The following is a 21,052-nucleotide window of genomic DNA, read 5'->3' as shown; positions in this document are numbered from 1 at the left end:
TATGACATTCACTGTTAAAATGCTATGCAGAACTTGGAAAATAAGAAATGTCTTACTTGCTCACACTTTTTTTATTCATATTAAATTATATTTTCATTTTAAATTCTTTATTTTTGTTATGCATGCGGGTACAAAACGTCTTAATAATGCCACTACAGCATGTACATTGACATTTTAGTGAGACAGTGGCATGAGAAACATTGCATATTTGTAGATTATGATAGTATAAGCAAGCTTAAAGTTTAAAGTTCCCAACACATCACATAATCGGTGGACAAGATGTAGAGGGCATGCATGCGTGTATGTGTGTGTAAGTAAGCTCAATTTGAAGATTTTAAACAGGTGTAAACATTCTAATATTGCAAGATTAGTAGGTTATAGTGAGTAATAAACATGTTGGGCTAGTTAGGTATACGATGTAAGAGTTTTCGTTTATGAGTGTGCTCTTAAGAAGGTGCCGCCAGACATGCAGGCTAGTTGGCATGGGGTTGGCCAGTAGCCGTCTGTTCAGGGGCATTGCTAGTGGGTGCGAGAGTACATATGATTATTAGGAAAGAGTTGCCTCTAGCAATAACGCTGGGGCGATAGATAGCGTGAGAAGCCCTAGAGAAGGGAGATTAGTAAAATAAAAATAAAGGGGATGTAGGGTGGAGTGAAGGTGTATACAGTTCTTATTAATATTATAGGTGTCAGAATGTTAAAGGGACACTATACGCACCAAGACCACTTCAGCTCATTGAAGTGGTATGGGTGCACTGTCCAAAGCCCCTTAACCCTGCAATTGTAATTGTTGCAGTTTTTAATAAACTGCAATAATTACATTGGAAGGTAAACTCCACCTCTAGTGGAGGACATCCAGCGTCACACAAAACCCCACAAGGATTTTTGTAACCCCTTCAGCACCACGAGGGGGTTGGGGGGCACGAGGAAGGGGGGCACTATAGTGAGCTATAGTTTATTTTCCTAGCACTATAATTTCCCTTTGATCAAACCCTTTCAGTTTTGAAGCATAGTGGGCAAACATCACAGTGGTATTACCAGTCTCTCCAGGGGTTGATGCAAGAGAGTGGAAAACAGATACATTGCAGCTCATGACGGCAAACTGAACAAACAATTTTGTTTAAATATGCTCTTGGAATTTTGAAAAGAAAATGTTCTTTTAAGATACATACTATGTCTCCTGCCAGTGAAAGTCCTTTTTCTTTATAAATATATATTCAATAAATGGGATCCTAAATATATATATATATATATATTTTTTTTTTTTTTGTAATTCTTTATTTTTACGAATGGTACAGTCAATGAATACAAGAGTTTGTAATCTAGACATTTTGCAGGCTCATACAAGAGCCGTGTCTCAAGTGTTATAACAGTAGAGTATACACAATAGCTGAGTTTTAACAATGTCTAGTTCCAGGCACAGGTCGTGTTACCATTCTATTCAGTTTTTATATAACTATATAACTTTGTAGGTTAATCCAACAGGGTAGATTAAAACTTTGGGTGTTGTAGAAGAACGATATCAAGGTCTGGGGTTTGCGTAACCTGTCCCCTTCCGTGTTCGTGGAGCTGAGGTGCTTAGTAGGGGAGGTCCATTTGTCATGGCTTACAGTGGGTGGGTCATAGTCCCATCAGTCCTAGGTGCTAACGGGTATAGTCTTAGGATGGGGAGCGGGTCAGGGTAAGTAGGGATGTCTCTACGGTTTATCAGTCCAAGTAGTTTGCTTTTGGGGGGGGGGGTTCCTGGGATCAGGATGGTTAGACAGGGGGAACAGGGGGGTGGGGGTGTCCGGCCTTTGACCCCTCGGCCCGCGCACCCATGCCAACAGCGCCCTTCAACAGCATTCTACTCGTAGGCCGTTAGTGGCCACGTCTCGGGTGTCTCACCCTTGTGTGACCTCGAATGGCGGTTTATGCCGTCCTATTTGACAGATATGATTTCCATGGGAACCACCTAAGAGCACACTTGTCGGAGCGCCCCTGCAGGGAGGCGGTCATGATCTCCATGTCATAGATGGTTTCGACTCTATCCACCCATTGTTGGAATGTGGGGACCGTTGTGCTTTTCCAGTGTAGTGGTATAAGGGCTTTCGCTGCTGTAAGTAAGTGAATGGTGAGGGAATTTTTGTATGTGCGTATTGGTATGGGTGTGTGGTGTAGGAGCATCTGTAGGGGTTGTAGGGGGATGTCTGAGCCTGTAATCTCCCTGATCTTTGAGTGGATCATCTGCCAGTACGGTTTGATGTGCCGGCACGTCCACCATATGTGTATGTGGGTACCCCGTTCGGTCCCACATCTCCAGCATTCCCCTGTGTCTGTGACTCGCATGCGTCTGAGGTCTTCCGGTGTTTGGTACCATCGGGTCAATACCTTGTAGTTTGTTTCCTGGAACTTCGAACTTATGGAGCATTTGTGTGTGAGTTGGTATATTTTCACCCACTCCTGCTCCGTAAGTTGGGTTTCGGTCTCTTCTTCCCACTTGTTAACATAGGCTGGCCTGCCCTTGTCCTCCGACTCCTGAAGTATACTGTACATCCGGGAGATCCCGTGTTCGATGTGTGTCCTGTCTGTGCACATTCGTTCGAATTCAGTGAGTTGCCTGTGGAGTTGGGTTTTACCGGGCATTAATGTATAGTATCTCTTCACCTGGTGGTAGTGAAACGCGTCCAGTAGTGTGGGGGGTCGTCCCTCCATCAGGTCCATCAGTGGCCGGAGTGCATTTCCCGTGCACCATTGCCTCGTGTAGATCCAGTTTGACCTTTGGATGTTTTTAAAGGTTGCGGGGGGGAGGCCCCCTGCCAGGTCGGGGTTATAGGTGATTGGGGTGAGGGGGTTTGGGGTGGTCGTCAATTGACGGGTGTATCTAAGTGAGCACCAAGTTTTGAGTGTGGCATCAATGATGGGGTTGCCCGTCTGTAATTCGGTGTAGGTTAGTCTCCCCAGCCAGAGTCTGGACGGGATGGTACCTGGGTACTGTGTCGTCTCCATCTGTACCCATCGTCTGGGGCTAGGATGGGCGTGCCAGTCTACTATTCTATGTAGGTGGGTTGCTTGATGGTAGGCGAGGAGGGAGGGCAACCCCACCCCCCCGGCAGCTTTGGGGCGTTCTAGTGTGGTCTTGCGGAGTCGGGTCGGTCTCTGATTCCATACGAATCTTCGGATGGCCGTCTCCGCCGACCGGAAAAAGGCTCCAGGGATCCTTGTTGGCAGGGTTGCGAATAAGTAGAGCAGCCGAGGCAGGATATTCATCTTAACCGCATTAATGCGGCCGAACCACGATATGTAGTGACCCGTCCAGCGCGCCAGGTCTTGTTGTATGGATGCCAGGATGGGGAGGAAGTTCAGTGGGTATAGTTGTGATAGGTCTTTCGGCAGCCAGGTGCCCAGGTAGCGAAGTTTGGATGTGCACCAAGAGAACGTGAATTGGGAGCTGAGTCGGGTTTCGAGGCCCTCATCTCTCGATATTATCATGGCTTCGGATTTGTCGATGTTTAGCTTCAGATCGGAGAGTCGTCCGTAGGTCTCAAATGCCCGCAGTAGGTTGGGGACAGATATTAGTGGCTGTTCTAGAAAGAAGAGCATATCGTCGGCGTATGCCGCCACCCGATGTTCTTCTCCGCCCACCTGGACCCCCGCTATTCCCCCGTCCCGTCTGACCGCCTCCAGGAACGGTTCCAGGGTGAGGGCAAACAGGAGAGGGGACAGGGGGCATCCCTGTCGTGTGCCGTTACTGATGGGGAATGCCTTTGTCAAGGCTCCATTGATTCTGATCCTCGCAGTCGGGGTGGTATAAAGCGCGGAGACCCAAGAGCGCATGTGTGGTCCAAGGCCCATATGTCGTAGCGTTTCGGCCATAAACCTCCAGTTCACCCTATCGAATGCCTTTTCGGCGTCTGTTGATATGAGTACCGTCGCTCTGTTGGATTTCCCGGCGACATGAATGACATTAAGGGCTCGTATGGTGTCATCCCTGGCTTCTCTTCCCGGGATAAAGCCCACCTGGTCCGGGTGGACCAGGTCAGGCATTATTCGTGCCAGCCTCAGGGAAAGGGCCTTGGTGAATAATTTCAGGTCGGCATTCAATAACGAGATAGGCCTGTAGTTAGCACAGATGGTGGGGTCCTTGCCCTCCTTGGGAATGACCGTGACTGTCGCCGCCAGGGAGTCCGTGGGAAAGCTCCCGCCATCTCTTATGGAGTTAAGGCCCGCGAGGAGTCTTGGTAGGAGGATGTCCTGGAATGAACGCAAGTATGTGAGCGGGAGACCGTCTGGGCCCGGAGCCCGGTGCGTTTTTGAGCGTTTTAGTGCCAGGGTCAATTCCTCCAGTGTCAGGGGGCTGTCCAGGTCTTCTGCGATTTCGGGAGTTATCTTGCGGGTGATGTGTTTCGATAGGTAGTTTGTTATATTCTGGAGTTGGGTCCGACTCGGGGCGTCCTGTGAGGGTGGATTGAGGTTGTAAAGGTCTGTATAGTAGGATCTGAAGGCTTCCATGATCCCTTTGGGCATGCTGGTGTGGGTGCCCGCCCGTGTCTGGAGCTTGTGTATGTGTTGTGCCCTCCTCTTGGTTCGGAGCATTTGTGCCAGGAGTCTCCCGCTCTTATTGGAAAACTCGTAGAAGAACCTGGATGATTTCCTCAGTATGTGTAGGTGTTCCTGAGCAAGGAGGTCTCTAAGCTCCCTTCGGGTCTCTGTTAGCTGGAGATAGGTGGTATCGTCTAAAGTCTGTTTGTGGGCGCATTCCAGGTCTGCGATCCGTTTTGACAGGTCTGCGGTGCGGCGTGTCTTTTCCCTCTTGCGGTGGGTGCATTTGGATATAAAGTGTCCCCGGACTACACATTTATGTGCTTCCCACAGAGTCAGCGGGGGCATGTCAGGGGTCTCGTTAAGTTCAAAGTATTGAGTGATGGTCTGGTGTGCCTCGGTACGGATCACCAGGTCCGCCAGAATGGACTCGTTGAGTTTCCATTGGCGTTCCGTTGGTTTAAAAAGGGGGGAGTTGATTTGCATCATTGTAGGGGCATGATCAGACTGGCAGGCTATCCCTATGTGCGCTTCCCGGAGGAGCGACAGGTGTTCCTGCGATATGAAGATGTAATCTATTCGGCTGTACAATTTGTGCACAGCCGAATAACAGGTATAATCCTTACCATCTGGGTGGGCTGTCCTCCAGCTGTCAGCCAACCCCGCCTTGTGCAGGGATCTCCTAGCTGCCTGTAGGCAGTGTGGTGGTATGGCACTAACACCTCTCGAGGTGTCTTGGCGTGGGTTCAGGGGAAGGTTCAGATCTCCCGCTAGTATGAGGAGGCCCTCTCTAAAGCGGTCCAGTTTAGCTAGTGTCTTGGCTAGGAATGTGTGTTGTGTTCGGTTTGGACTGTAGATGCATGCCAGTGTGTATGTGTGTTCAGCTATTGTGCCCTTGATGAATATATACCTCCCATTCGGGTCAGCGAGTGTTTCCCTGTGTTGATACGGGACCGTGTGTGCAATCAGTATCGCGACCCCTGTTTTTCTGGCATCTGGGTGGCTAGCGTAAAACCCTTGGGGGAATCTGTTGTTCTCGAGTTTGGGCTGGGATCTGCTCATGAAGTGCGTCTCCTGCAGGAATGCTACCGACACTCTCTCGGCCCACAGGTGGCGAAGTAATTGGGATCGCTTCTCCGGGACATTCAAGCCTCGGGTGTTGTTTGACCATATTTTCAATTGTGCTGGGCGAGTGCCCGACATGGTCTCGCGGGCCGGGGGTCTCCCTCTGGTGTCCTGTGCGTGCGGCCGGGGTAGCGGGATGGGTCCGGGGTGAGGGGGGGTTAGGGGGTCGTATAACCAGGTGGGGGGGGGGAAGTTTGGGGGGGTGGTCAGGTCAGGTGGGTGCAACGTCGAACCTCGGTCGGAGGCTATCTTCGGCGGAGGCCAACCTGTGGCTCCGCCGAATTCCGACCGGTATGTACAAGTCTGGTCAGTTGCGTGAGGTGCGGGGAGGGCAGCCAACGGTGTCAGTCACTCAGTTGTCTGAAGTTTGTCCGTGTCTGTCTCCCAGGTCTCCCAACCCGCTGGGGGTGATTGTCCATTTTCGTAGTCGTCTGTCGAGTGGGGTGTCTCTTTGTTTTGGTAGTGGTATCGTATGAGAGAGGGGGCGTCTTAGTCAGGGTCTACTGGGGATCAGGCTTTGGAGGGGCCATCTGCCGCGTTCAGTCTCATTGTCATTGTCTCGGCTCTCAGGCCACCGGGATTCCAGTGGTCTGACCATCGCTCAGGGGGCCTCTGTCAGGCCTAGGGTCAAGGGCTCGCTGGTTGGGGTATTTCAGTATTTCCGTCTAGTCTGTTACAGCATTGGGTCAGTACTATCTGGGCATGTTAAGGCCGGTCCAGGGCAACATTTAACAGAAACAAGAAAACCATAAAGTATCAGACAATAAACATTTACATTACTTCACACCTTGCGTGACCCCTTTCTCAGGTTATCTAAATGCCGCGGCCGCCGGACCCCGCGATCGGGCCCCAAGCCTGCTATTAACTGTGGTAGCGGCGGGAGGCCCTCCAGGCCACAGGGGTGCGGTGGGTGCGTTTCCCTACATTGCTTATTCGTAGTGTACTGCATCCCGGGCCTTCACGTACCCCCTGTTCCCCCGCCCCATGTGTCAATGCCCAACCATAATACATGTTCACAGGGTTTCATAGTCGTACTTAGGCTCATCTGTTCTAATCCAGGCCTGTTTAATGCGTATCGTCTGGGTTTTTGTGTCTGGGTGACCCATTCTTAACTAATCTTGGCTATGGATCAGTCTAGCCATTAAGGCTGACGTGAGCTGCGCGCCTTAGGGCCTAGTACCCGCGGGTCGCCTTGTATAAGGTTGAGCGGCTGCGAGCGCCGAGCGTCTCGTGTTAGGTCCCTTGGGGAGAGTTCAGGGTCTGACTAGATCATCGAGCAGTTCTGGACTCAACGGCCCTGTCGGGTTTGGGCAGCAATGTCCCCTTTGCTTGGTGACCATCAATAACCCCTGGTGGAATCCCCATCCCCCTCCATGGGCCCTTCCCCCCCAACCTATGCTGGTTCCCCCTTATCAATGCTATTACTGTGAGGGGGTAGTCTCCATCTCGGTGCCGCCGTGAACTCCCTTCTTCGCATACCCTCTCCCCTCCCAAGTGGGCATAAATCCCGGGCCTGTGTATGAATGGCGGGGATGGAGTGTATTTGTAGTACATACCAGTTCGGGTGGAGTCTGCTTCACATGGTGTAACTGGGCTTTTACGGCAAGGGGGGCAGGTGTTTGGCAGGTTCATCTCCGCTTATGGTGCAGGGATCCGGCGGCTTGTGGTGTAGTAGCAGCCCGGGGTCAGTGCAAAGTGGTTTCTCGTCTATTCCTCCGGAACTACAGGGCCGCCCCGTCTCGGGCGCGGGCCCGTGTGGTCATCAAAAAGATTCTCCGCCGGGATGGTGGGTTCAGTGGGGCGAGTCGGCGGGTAGTCCAATATCCAGTTTGGAATTGTCATGGGTGGTAGGCCAACGGCCCGTAGAAATCGGGGAGTGTCGTTAGGCCATCTCATAATATGCCATTGCCCGTCCACTCTAGCTTGTAGGCTAAATGGGAACCCCCATTTGTATGGGATCCTCTTCTCCCGCAGGAGGCTGGTTACTGTTTTCAGTGCTCGTCGGGCATCCAAAGTGAGCGTGGATAGGTCCTGGTATAGGGATATTTGGGCTTCTCTGTATCTGATGGTGCGTTGCGATCTGGCAGCCCTCATGATGGTTTCTTTCAGTTGAAAGGACTGCAAGCAGCAGATTAGGTCCCTGGGCAAGCCGTCTCTGCGCGGGGCCCTCAAAGCTCTGTGGGCTCTTTCCAGGCCGAAGTCTGCTGGGGCCTCTTCTCCTAGGATATGGGAGAACAGGCCTGTCAGGAGCTCATGGGGTGTCTCCCCCTCGGATTCCGGTAGGCCGCGCACCCGGATGTTATTGCGGCGCCCACGGTTATCAAGGTCCTCCGTTTGTCGTCTGAGGTCTAGGAGCATGTTACCTTGCCTCGACGTTGCTAGATCGGCTGCCTGCGAGTGATTGGTGGTGTGCAAGCGGTATTCCTCCAGGGCGTCCACCCTCGTCTCCAGGGCCGCAAGATCCCTCCGAACTGCCGTGATTTCCTCTCGGATCGCGGTGCGGAGCTCCGCAACAAGGTCTGCTTTGTCTTTGCGTGTGAGCATATTCGCTGATATGGCTGCGAGGTCAGCGGACAACTGGGAAAGGGCATCTCCCCTTGGGGAGCTCCTTGTGGAGTCTGCCGGACTGCTAGGTCCTGGTGATGAGGGCGCCATCTTGCCTTCGTCGCGTGGTCTCCCCAGGGTGAGCGGGGTAGAGAGATAGTCATCCATCGGGCCCGGTGTGTGGGTCCCGTGTGTGTGCGGAGGTTTGGGGGTGGCCCCTCGTTTGGTTCTCCCCATAAAGTCTGCAATTTTCGCTGCGTTTTATCGGGTTTTTGCGGGTTGGGGCCTAGGAGCTCTGGTCACCTGCGTCCTATTCCATCGGCAGCCAAGCCACGCCCTATATATATATTTTTTATACTACATCTTAAGGCAAGGTTATTTCACTGTAAATGAGGTGGAGATAAATCAATCAACTGTCAATGCATATTGGTTGCGGCTTGCACATAGCAATTGAACTAAAAATGATGCAGAAAATTAAGAGACACTTTTATAATAATGACCAGCAGCACATGCCTCTATGGCTTCCTCACATGGTGATAATTAAGAGGCAGCATAGAGGAGAGGAGGAAACTGTGTCTGAAGAATATGTAGCCCAACAACCAACAGGTTACGTAACTTTATGATTTACTGAGCTGTTTGGGATATTCCATGATGTACTAAACTGACCAGTGACCAATGTGACCCATCAGACTTTTGCTCGATTTGATCAAGGGGCCTGTGACTAAGCAAGCCATTGAGATGTTTGCTATCCATATTGATCTAGGTATGATGAGGCATAATCTTTGTAATGGCAAAAAATAAATTCAGAATGATGGCGTGAAACCAATTAGTTGATGACTACAGCAAATTACTTATTTGATTTTGTCATAAAATATATTTTTTACTTGCTGAGCTAGTTCTCTAATTTATCCCACCATGTATACTTTAGAGTTAAGGTTTATTTTTTTTAAAAAAAGTGCGAAGTAAATGTACAGAATAAGAGAATACTGCCTTGATTCAAGATTTCCGTTCACAGCAGCTGGTTCCATAAATAAAGCAAGAGATCTTAACCATGCAACATATTGGTCTGGTGGCCATCTTTGCCAAACAGCTTCCTCTCTGTCTCTCTTCTCTGCCAAGAGCACAACACACGTTCTTAGCCAAGACAAAGCAACTGCTTCTCAGAGAGTGGCATCTGTGCAGAATAAAGCACGGACAATCTAGAACCAATAAATAAAGCAGATCTTGGGTACCATCACAGTGATATTAGGCATGCCCAGTTATAATTATTATTATTATTATTATTGCCATTTATATGGCGCCAACAGATTCTGTAACGCTTTACAATATTATAAGAGGGGGGATTAAACTATAAATAGGACAATTACAAGAAAACTTACAGGAACGATAGGTTGAAGAGGACCTTGCTCAAGCGAGCTTACAGTCTATAGGAGGTGGGGTATAAAACACATTAGGACAGGAAATAGCAATCAAAAAGGTGGGAGTGAAGCCGAGCTGGAGGAGAGACTAAAGTGCTGCCCTTTAGGAGAGAGCAAGAGACAGGTAAGTGAGGTAGAGGGTACTCTGGGAGGCCATAAGCTTTCCTAAAGAGATGGGTTTTAAGGCACTCCTTAAACGATTGAAGACTAGGAGAGAGTCTGATGGCGGTAGGCAGGCTATTCCATAGGAAGCCTGCGAGAAGTCCTGCAAGCGTGAGTTGGTCGTGGGGGTGCGAGCAGCGGACAGGAGAAGGTCAAGGGCAGAGCGGAGAGACCGAGAAGGGGCATACCTATGGATCTGTGAAGAGATATAAGAGGGGCTAGAATTGTTCAGTGCTTTATAGGTATGAATTGACTCCTAAAAGATACAGGAATTCAATGTAAAGGCTGAAGACCGACTAGAGAGGAAAATCAGTCTGGCGGTAGCATTCATTACAGACTGTAGTGGGGCCATACGGCTTTTGGGAAGACCAATTAGGAAAGGGTTACAATAATCCATGCAGGAAATTACTAGAGCATGGACAAGCTCCTTGGTAGCATCTTGCATAAGAAAGGGGCAGATGCAGACTATGTTTTTAAGATGGAATCTACAGGATTTGGCAACATACTGGATGTGAGACTCAAAGGGGAGGCCAGAATCAAGTATGATGCCAAGACAGCGCGCTTGCAAGGATGGACTTATGTGGATACCACTAACTTGAAGGGAGAGCGAAAGACAAGTATCAGTATTAGGAGGAGGAAAGACAAGGAGCTCAGTTTTGGAGAGATTGAGTTTCAGAAAGCAGGAGGACATCCAGTCAGAGATGGAAGAAAGGCAAGCAGTGACACGTTGCAGGATGGCAGGTGAGAGGTCCGGGGAGAAGAGGTATATCTTGAGAGCAAATGTCATCCGCGTACAGGTGATAGTGGAATCCAAATGAGGTAATAAGTTTGCCAAGAGAGGCAGTATAAAGAGAAAATAGAAGGGGACCAAGGACAGAGCCGAGACAGGAAGAGGGGAGGAGGTATCATTAATGGAAACACTGAATGAGCATTGGGAGAGATAAGAAGAAAACCACGAAAGAACAGAGGCAGAGTGATTGAAGAATTTGAAGAAGGAGAGCATGATCAACGGTGTCAAAGGCAGCAGAGAGGTCAAGAAGAATTAGTATGGATTAGTGGCCTTTGGATTTAGCTGTGATTAGGTCATTAGCAACTTTGATAAGAGCAGTTTCAGTAGAGTGGAGAGGGCGGATGCCAGATTGAAGAGGGTCAAGGAGAGAGTTGGGATTAAGGAAGTGAGACACACGGGTAAAGACAAGTCTTTCCAGAAGCTTTGAGGAAAAAGGGAGCAGGGATATAGGACGATAGAAGGGGAGGACGGGTCAAGAGATTTTATTTTTCAGGATAGGTACTACAGTGGCATTTTTTAAGAGATCAGTTGAAGATGTATATTAAGGCAGGCACAAGACAAGGGGAGAGAGATCTGATAAGGTGAGATGGGACAGGATCGAGCGGGCAAGTGGTGGGGTGAGAGGAAAGGAGAAGTGCAGCCACCTCTTGTTCAGTAGCTGGGGAGAAAGTCTGAAGGGTAGGAAAGGCATGATTTACGTGTGATTGAGAAAGAGAATGGCGAGGTGGAGAGATTTCTTTCCCTAGCTGTTCAATCTTGTGGGTAAAGAAGAATGCAAAGCTATCGGCTGTAAGGTTAGTTTGGGGGTGGCCACAGCAGGGCAAAGAAGAGCATTAAAGGTATCAAAGAGAGGCCTGGGATTGCGGGAGCATGAACGAATGAGAGAAGAAAAGTATGACTGTTTGGCGAGGGCAAGGGCTGCCTGGGATGAACACAATATGAATCTATAATGGAGATAATCTGCCTGGGTGCGAGACTTCCTCCAGGAGAGTTAAGCACAACGGGAGCATCTTTGCAGGTATCATGTTGATTTAGTATGCCACGGTTAGGGGCGTGTCCTCCTCGAGGTGCATGTTTGGAGCAGGGCTGCTGCGTTCAAGGCAGAGGTGAGGGTAGTGTTATATGTGGAGATGGCCAGTGAGAGACAGGAAAGGGAAGGGAAGGGATGGATAGCAGTTGTGACAGATGTCATTATAACACTATAATCAATCTTTTTAGGAAATAAATAAAAAAACAAAACCAAAAAAACCTTGGGGTACATCCTAGTGTTTCCCACTGCCCCTACCTGTTGTCAATGGGTGGGGGGCTTCTTTTTAAAATAAACTAAGTGGGGGGTGACCTTATTCCACCCACACCCACACAGCAATTTTGTTGTCATATGGACTTCCCCATGCTACTTTTTTTTACTTTTTTCTTTCTTTAATGTGGCAGTTAGCAAGCAAACGCTGGCTAGCTATCACACGATAAACCTTTGCACTGGCGAGGGTTTTTCAATTATTTCCCACTAGCTGTGAGTGGGCAAATAGTACTTTAATTATCGTTATTAAAGAATAATTGTGTGAATGTGCATCATGCTGTGTCAACACTGCCATTACATTGTGGTCTAGTAACACCTCTAGTGGCAGTCTCACTCAGATGGCCACTAGAGATGCTTCCTAGTCCAGCGCTGCATATTGTGCAGCACCTACATTTAGTGTCTCCAAGCTCTGCATGGATGATCGTCCCCCATAGAGATGTATTGTTTCATTGTATCTCACGATTGGTGCAGCGCAGTGTTTTGCTGCGCATGCACAATAGCCTCCAAATGCTTTCATTGAATTGGCTGAGATCATAAAGATGCAGCAAGACCTGCATGGCGTGGGAAAAAAGGTGAGTAAAGAAACCTTTCCCATGCTGTCTGTGGGGGCCAGTCACCTAAACACACATTCAGTGATTTGACACACACTTGCTAACAGACACACACACTCGCTAACTCACAGATACACACCCACTCACAAATTATTATTTTTTTGTTTCATTTTACTTTAAGTCCACCCAGCCTCCCTACATTTGGGAGAGCTGGAGTAGATCCATTCCCTGTATGTGAATAACTATTAAACATCTTGGTTTTCAGTCGAGGTGATCACTTGTAATCAGAAAGGAGCCAACTAGTGATACTGTTCAAGTCAGATGGATAGCCTTGAGAAGTGATGATCTTGCGTTTATGTAACGAACACTAAAAAAAACCCTGTGCAGTTGGTGACAGAAATCATTGCTGCCTGATTATGTCTGTCTGTGATTAAGCTGATATTTCACATCTGCTCACAAGAGAAAGCCATAAATTGTTTCTCTCTCTCTTAACAGGTGTTTGACAAGCCCCAATGCTAAAACTGCAGTGAATTATCCTGAAATTTGATGCAGAAAACCATTGCTTATGATTTCCTAAAGCGACACTGTCACCCCCCTCCCACTCCTTCCCCCCTGAACACACAAAATAAGTAAATATAAAATCAGTTAAATTTCAACCCAATCAAAAGATATACTATGACAATGTCCGGGACCAGTTTGTCTCAGTATATTTCCTATGCCTGACACTTGTAGACACTAAACGGAGTCTATGAGTGTCAATCTGCCATCCATTATGCTATAATCTCAGTACAGTAGTAACGTCGGCTATGGTAACTCGATGTACCCCAGTGGCATTTGTAATTAGATGTGGGCTCTTTAAATGGAGAGCACTGTTTGGCTTTATAGCCTTGATTAAAAACCAAACAACTCCAATTAAAATTAATTGGTGCACACGCGTGAATGTGTCCCCAGCATTATCCTCTCAAAACTAAATAAGCCATGGTTTTAGTATCCAGTAACGTACATTAAAATCAAAATACAGGTAAAGCAAAAGAAAGAAAAGTGGACAAGGAGGATGGGGATATCTATATTTTATGGTAATTTGAAGAGGTGCTGTGATCTAGAGCTGTAAGTTCATCTCTAAGACCCTCTGTTTCAACATATGCAGCAGCGTAAATGGAAAGTAGCCCATCTTTATTATGGGGTCCGGCATTCCAGATATTTGCCATTCCAGGTATTGTGGACGGCATCTCCCATAATGTTCTTACAGCCAAAATTCTGGCAAAGCATCAAGGGAGATGTAGTCAACAAAGTCTGGAGTGCCCTGTACTATATTGTTTATAATTAGTTACCAGTTGGCATTTGTTTTTCTTAGGTTTCTTTGGTAGGTTTCTTTTATTTCTTGCCCAGTGTCAAAATTAAATGCTACTAGTATTCAAAAAGTGATATATTTTCAATATATGCTATTATATAGGAACAGTTTGAATTATCCTAGTTTTTGAGCTGAAAGAACCTTTGTAGAATATTTACTTAGTTTAATTTTTTTCAATATTTTAATATTATGAACATTTCTATAATTACTTTAAATAAAAAAAGAAAATGCTTTTTGAAGTTACCACATTACACAGTAAATGTCCTGATTTTCTTAGCTCCTGTCTTTTCCCATGAGCAATTAATGACCTGGGAGATTTGCTTGTGTGAGTCTCTGTGATCACACAGTGAATATGAAACCACAGTTCCTGGCTCAGCTGAGCTTCCCTCTTGTGGGAGAAACACAATTTTACATTTCAACATGCAGATACATATACTTATTCTCCAAGGTTTTTTTTTTTTCCATTTGTAAGTGTATGTTGTTGAAACTATACATAACATAACAAGAGGAACTCCCTGTGCTTGCAAAATCTCAGTAGATCTTGAAAATCGCTGCTGTGTGCGTAAACAATGACAGTGGCACTCCTTGAACTGTAACCAACAACAAGCATCATTAAGTTATATGCTCAAAGTGTCCCTTTAATTCTTTAAAGCTCTATTCCCCTTTCACTGCCTTTTTGTAAGTAATTAAAATACCAGCTTACGCACCATAACTTCTCCATGCAGTTGTAGGGTTATGATGCTACTTCACTGAAGCCACAGTCCCTTGGTTCTTGTTAAAACAGTTTTGAAGTTAATTGACCAAAATTGTGTGTAGCCTCAGCCTGGTCTTCGAGCATTGTATTGCTAATCTGAAATTAGAATGTCTGCATTGGAAATATCAGCTTCAATATCAGCAAATCGATATCGGCCATTTATTGATATCGATATTGCCAATAATGTGAGAGGTGGCGGAGACCCACCTCTCGCAGAGTCAGCGTGTCCATAAGGCGGCACAGGCAGCCGTCTTATGGTGCACCGACTCTGGGGGCGCAAGAAACAAGTGACCAGCAGGAAGGAAGCGCACAGCGCTCCTCCTTACCAGTCACTCAGTGTAGCGTGGTTGAGCGGAGCAGAGCAGACCGCGGTACAGGAGCTTCAGTTTCCTGTACCCAGATGGACTGACAGGAAGTGCTCACTGAGAGAGCACTTCCTGTCAGTCTGGCCGGGTACAGGAAACTGAAGCTCCTGTACCGCGGTCCGCAGCACTCGGCCATGCTACAGGAGAGGTAATGAGGCACACCAGGGATGGGAGAGGACACCAAGCGGTGGGGGGGGGGGCAGTAAAGGAAAAGCTGGGAGGGGAGAGGAGAAGAACACGAAGGGACAAGGAGGGGAAAGGAACACTAATGGGCAGGGAGGGGAGTTGAGGGGAAAGGAACATTAAGGAACAGGGAAGGGAGAGGAACACTAAATATTCTTGAAAACAAAAGAAATCTGACTGGCATGTATATTTAGTGCATTTACCACTTAATCAAAAAAATTTGCCAAAAAATTTATTAAATAAATAAACATGTTCAGTTAACAGTAGATTTGTGTAGAAATTGTTTATTGTTCCAAAACTGTAAATGTACAGAATATTGGTATCGTTAATTTAGCAGCTATCGGCCTGAAAGTTCGCAGATTATCGGTATCGGATCTAAAAATCAATATTGGCCGATCCATAAGTCTTCTAAATGTCAAGTTTCTTGCCTGTAATTGAGGGTTGAGACAATCTTAGCAAAACAATTCTGCTATGCAGAGTTTGTTCATTATTAAACCCCATAATCTTATTATGCCTCTTAATGTCACTGTAAAAATGTAGGGATTGCTAAACTAGGAAATGGGAACAATTGATAAAGAAACTGCAACAAAATAGCCAAATTGACCTAGCTTTTGCATTTCCCTTGTCTTCTCTCCAAAAGTACCAGTTTAGCAAATAACGTTGATGGTCCGTACAATTTAATAATTTGCATTGCTTCCATACACATTGGCAGAATAATGTTAAGTGTTGAAATACATTGGCTTGGTCACCGAGACATTGTTCATAACTATATGTTTACCTCTTCCCTTAATTATCAATGCAGGTTTCAAATTATACTCATGTCGCTGAAGTCACTATGTTCCTGAAAGATTTGTGCACCAGCCTTCAGCGGCACTTGGATTTCTGGAGAAAGGAGCTCTCCACCATCTCTCTACACATCTTATGTGTCTGTGAAATCAGCCTGAAATTGACTGGAGACTGCTCAGAGCTAATTCAGATACTGATGGAAAATGTGGATCTTCTAAAAGAGGTAGATGCTACATAAATATTTTTAGATTAATGTAAACTGAATATCATTGTCATTTTTTGAGTCTGACCTGCAAGAATTGAAAAAAGTAAAACTGCAGGTACCAGGATAACTGATACATATTGCAGCTTATGTTAAAATAAATTTTAACGCCTAATATGCACACTATATACATGTCCAAAGAAACATGATGCAGCTTAGCTACAGCTACTGGTCTCATACAGCTAAGTGGACATGAGACACTCTGAATAGAAACCTGTTTAGCTCTCCTTATTAACAATCCCATGATTACTACAGTGAATCAGCATTCTCATTTATCAAGCAGAGGGAGACTTCCAGCAAGCTTCCATTTCCTTGAGCGAGTATTTCCAATTGATTCCATTAATTGAATGGGAGTACTGGGTTGTGGGTGAATTGCTCATATTTAAGAAGACTGAATAGGCAAGCAGCAATTGGCAGAAAAGTCTCAGTAACTTGGTGGTTAAAGGAAAAAATGTGTCAGATTCAAAAAATTGTACAAAAAATACTTTTTAATGCATAGTTTTCTTTATGTATTGTGTAATACACGAAAAGCATGGGTGAAAGGGGACGGGGCATGACGACCATGCTGGGTAGACTTTAAAAAAAAAAAAAAAAAAACCTCGACTGAAACGCATTTCACAAAGACACCTAAACGCCTTTAGCTGAGATCATCAAGATTGATGATATCAATCTATATCGATATCAATCTTATTATAGGCCATCAAATATGTCCAAGGCAATTGGATGCCTTCTATTTCCACATAAACAATTTTATGCTCTGAAAACATACACCAAAATATTACCACGGTGCACATATTGCTTTCTCTTTCTCAGACAGATTACAAACAGAAATTCAATCTAGGATAGGTTTTCAGTGAAAAGAGTGAAAATGTATGAAAATCCAGAAGATATTGCTGACAAATTTGTTAAATACGATGACAAACTATATAAGCTGAAACATGAACCACGGCAAATGTCATCCCTCTCTGCAAGATGTTCAGGGCTTCTTGCTGTCTATCATCCTTAGCTTTTCCTTGAAAATACTTCCCTATACATTTGTTTATGGCTCATATAATAACTCTTCCAAAGCCAAGTAAAAATAATCCACTCATATTGTTGTTAAAACCTTCACCCTGTCTCCTTGCTCAATTGCAATACCAAAATATATGTACATTTATTGTCTACAAGAATAAGAGGTATTCACCCTATGATAATACAGAGGGATCAATTGCATCATATTACTCAATTTAAAAGTTCCAGCTATACACGGTAAACGCCTTTGACAGCCTGAATTGGCTCTACATGGTGGCAATATTGTGAATTTGGCTGTCAAACATTTCAGTTGTATACAACAAATGTCTTCTTTAACCACCTTCTCTCTTTCTGTATCATTGGCCCTTTACCTTTCATATTGATCTATGTATATTGTATACTGCCCTTTTCAGCAAATGTACAGCTCTACGGAATATGTTAGTGCTTTATAAATGGCAGTAATGATAATAGTATGTGAAGTAAGAAAGAAATTACAAAAGTACTGGGAAGACAGAAGAGAAAATGAAAAGAAACAAGAAAGAACAAAAAAAAAAAAAAAAAAATGAAACGTTGTGTACTTGAGCAAAAAGTGCTGTGTGGGCTCAAAAAAGAATATACCTCTACAAGACATAGATTCCATGTGTGCCAGATCCTGTTGTGGGCATTAATGGTAATGGCAAGAGAGCTAGCAAAGGGTTGCGTTTAAGAGTGACATCCAGGAGGAGATGCACAACACTGCCCCTCCTGAATTGTAAGATCACAGAACAAGACCACAAGATAGAGAACCACGGCCTCTAGGGCATAATGGTGAACAGTTGCGGTATATGTGGCTTAGTTTCACGGGCTCTAAATTCCGGCGAGCAAGAAACTTGAAACCATTCTCATTAATGCAAGCCTTTCTAAAAGCTGTAAAATTCTGGTCCAGCAGTCATCACTGATTGTGTGTCTCAAGATTCTTTCCCATAGTTGTTGGAGCTGTTTATGCTATCTATTGAACCCTGAGTGAGTACATTTCAAGATAGTGGATATTAAAGGGACACTATAGTCACCTGAACAACTTTAGCTTATTGAAGCAGTTTTGGTGTATAGAACATGCCCCTGCAGCCTCACTGCTCAATCCTCTGCCATTTAGGAGTTAAATCCCTTTGTTTATGAACCCTAGTCACACCTCCCTGCATGTGACTTGCACAGCCTTCCATAAACACTTCCTGTAAAGAGAGCCCTATTTAGGCTCTCTTTATTGCAAGTTCTGTTTAATTAAGATTTTCTTATCCCCTGCTATGTTAATAGCTTGCTAGACCCTGCAAGAGCCTCCTGTATGTGATTAAAGTTCAATAGAGAGATTGAGATTCAATTATTTAAGGTAAATTACATCTGTTTGAAAGTGAAACCAGTTTTTTTTTTCCATGCAGGCTCTGTCAATCATAGCCAGGGGAGGTGTGGCTAGGGCTGCATAAACAGAAACAAAGTGATTTAACTCCTAAATGACAGTGAATTGAGCAGTGAAATTGCATGGGAATGATCTATGCACTAAAACTGCTTTATTTAGCTAAGGTAATTTAGGTGACTATAGTGTTCCTTTAATGGTGTCACAATAAGTGGTAATTCATACCTTAAAGAAACACTTTTGAATTAATGACTTTATATTCTTGAAACCACCGTTTAGATCCCAGGACCTTCTCATCCCCAGTTTAAAAGGTTGAAAGCTAACCTTTTTTCCAGCGCTGCGTGGGTCGGTCATGTCTGGCTCCGCCTTCATTGTGCTGCACTCACCCAGAATGCAACTCTAGTGGCCATCTGAGTGGCTGCCACTAGAGGTAAGGCAGTAATGGAAAACATAGGCATGTAATGAAAAGGCAGTATTTATGTTTAAAAAATCCTACAGGGACAGGCAGTATACACCACAACAACTATATTAAGCTGTAGTTGTTCTGCTGACTATAGTGTCCCTTTAACTTTTTTTTTTTTCATCCGGTGTGGATAATATATATTCGAAAATGGCATACATACAGAGGTATAAATTTACCATCTCAAGGTGATACATTGTTTACAATATTTCAATGAAGAGAGCATGTTATAGAAATTTATATGTTTGAATATCCGGTCCAAAATCAATTTTCCACAGTGTGCAATGTCCCTTTAATATTTTTGAAGATTAAATATTACTGACAATATCTTCTTGGTATCTTTACCAAAATTCTTGTCTTTATTGTATAAAAATTAGAATTGGTGGGAGCGCTAAATAGGCATTCAAAAGGCATAAAAATGGGGAAAAGACCACCCTTGAATTAAAACACCACATATTTCTAAAATACACCAGTGGTTAAAATTATATATATATATGTGTATGTGTGTGTGTGTGTGTGTGTATATATATATATATATATATATATATTCTGCATACAACCAAAGGGGAGGGGGGGGGGGGGGGGGAACAAATACACAAAAAATAATATAATCAATAAAGAAAAATGTGGGGAAAAAACAAAAGATACTCATACAGATGTCTCTTATTGCAGATCAAAAAAATTATATGGACATGTAAAAAAAAACCATAAATAAACCAATAGTGTAATTCTGGCTATAAAAAAAAAACAGGCTATAAATTACATTAAGTATAACATAACATAGAAAGGAGTATCACTCCTATTACTCTGAGGTAGACTTGTAACGATGATAATGCAGATCAAAGATGTAGGTATAATATAACCTTGTGTATTAACAACTTAAATAATTGATATTCATAAAAGCAATTAAATAAAGAGAAAATACATACACAGAGGGGAAAATGGTGAAATGAGAGTTTGGGCCTCTTACTAGAGATCGCTGAACAGTATATGCAGTGTACCAAGCTGCCATTAACAAAAGCTCAGACCTCCAATCAGTTTGTAGATGTGTTACTCTCTCCAACAACGTTCTATTGCAGTCCCCACATTGCCTCTCTCCGTGACGCTAAGCTCAATCTACTGCCCAACTGGTTTCAGACACTAATAATGCCTCAATAATTGCCTTTATTGACTGACTACGACAGGATGTTTGTCCCCTTATAAATTAAGTGAACTCAAGATTCAAGCCATTTACAATCCGTTAGTCAAAATATACCAAATGCATCACTTATCTAGACGTTAAAATAACAGCTCATTTTGCCTGATCTACTTAAAATAAATAATCTTCTTTTGTTATACCACCTCAAACAGTAATTGCATCCATGAAAACCTCTTAATCAGTGTCATCAAAATATACTGCTTATACTCTCCAAGTTGTTTTATATGTTTAGAATGCTTTTGATTGTGATCCCCATGACATACTGAAAATGCCCAACAGATGATATCAGATGTACACCTGAAAACATAAAACATGCAGATTGTCTCTGCTACACTAGTTAGTCTAGTAATACTACACTAGTTAGTCTAGGATCCCAGATATCATATGTTCTTATCCTACATCTCTACTTCCAGAAGCAATTTGTTTACATTCACTGTAAGTAAAATATAGTGAAGGAGGCTGGTGCTTACATATGTGATTTTTTTTTGTTTTTGTATTAAAGGGTTCCTATAGTGCCAGGAAAACAAAGCCATTTTCTTGGCACTACAGGGTTAATAGGTCCCCCCCTTCCACAGGGCTGAAGGGGTTAAAACCTGAATCCAGCGCCGATTTCCCCAAGTGCTGGGTCAGGCTCCGCCCACACTCCTCCCCCACGTGCGCATTAGACCTCCCCATAGGAAAGCATTATTGAATGCTTTCCTACGGGGAAAATCTGACGCTGGAGGTCCGTGAGGACGTCCAGCGTCGGATAACGGACCAAAAGTCTGTTTGGATTCCGGAAGCCCTCTAGTGCCACTGAGGGCAGTCTTAGAGCTGCAATGTAAACATTGCAGTTTCTCTGGAATTGCTATGTTTTACATTGCAGCACTTCGTGCAAAAGGGTCACA

At 44.8% G+C, this 21,052-nt stretch overlaps 1 protein-coding gene across 2 annotated transcripts in view; it reads left to right on the top strand.

Moving 5' to 3' along the window:
• Window positions 1-21,052, top strand: part of FOCAD (focadhesin) — a 207,238-nt gene that overhangs the window by 61,804 nt on the left and 124,382 nt on the right. For both annotated transcript variants that reach the window (XM_063455217.1, XM_063455218.1), the window contains exon 8: window positions 15,864-16,070. In XM_063455217.1, the coding sequence (XP_063311287.1) occupies window positions 15,864-16,070 (207 nt within the window). The remainder of the gene's footprint in view (window positions 1-15,863; window positions 16,071-21,052) is intronic.

This window comes from Pelobates fuscus, chromosome 5 (genome assembly GCF_036172605.1).
Source record: "Pelobates fuscus isolate aPelFus1 chromosome 5, aPelFus1.pri, whole genome shotgun sequence".
Classification (NCBI taxonomy): Eukaryota; Metazoa; Chordata; class Amphibia; order Anura; family Pelobatidae; genus Pelobates; species Pelobates fuscus.
The sequence above is the reverse complement of the archived record's forward strand: the minus strand, read 5'-3'. Positions and strand labels throughout refer to the sequence as shown.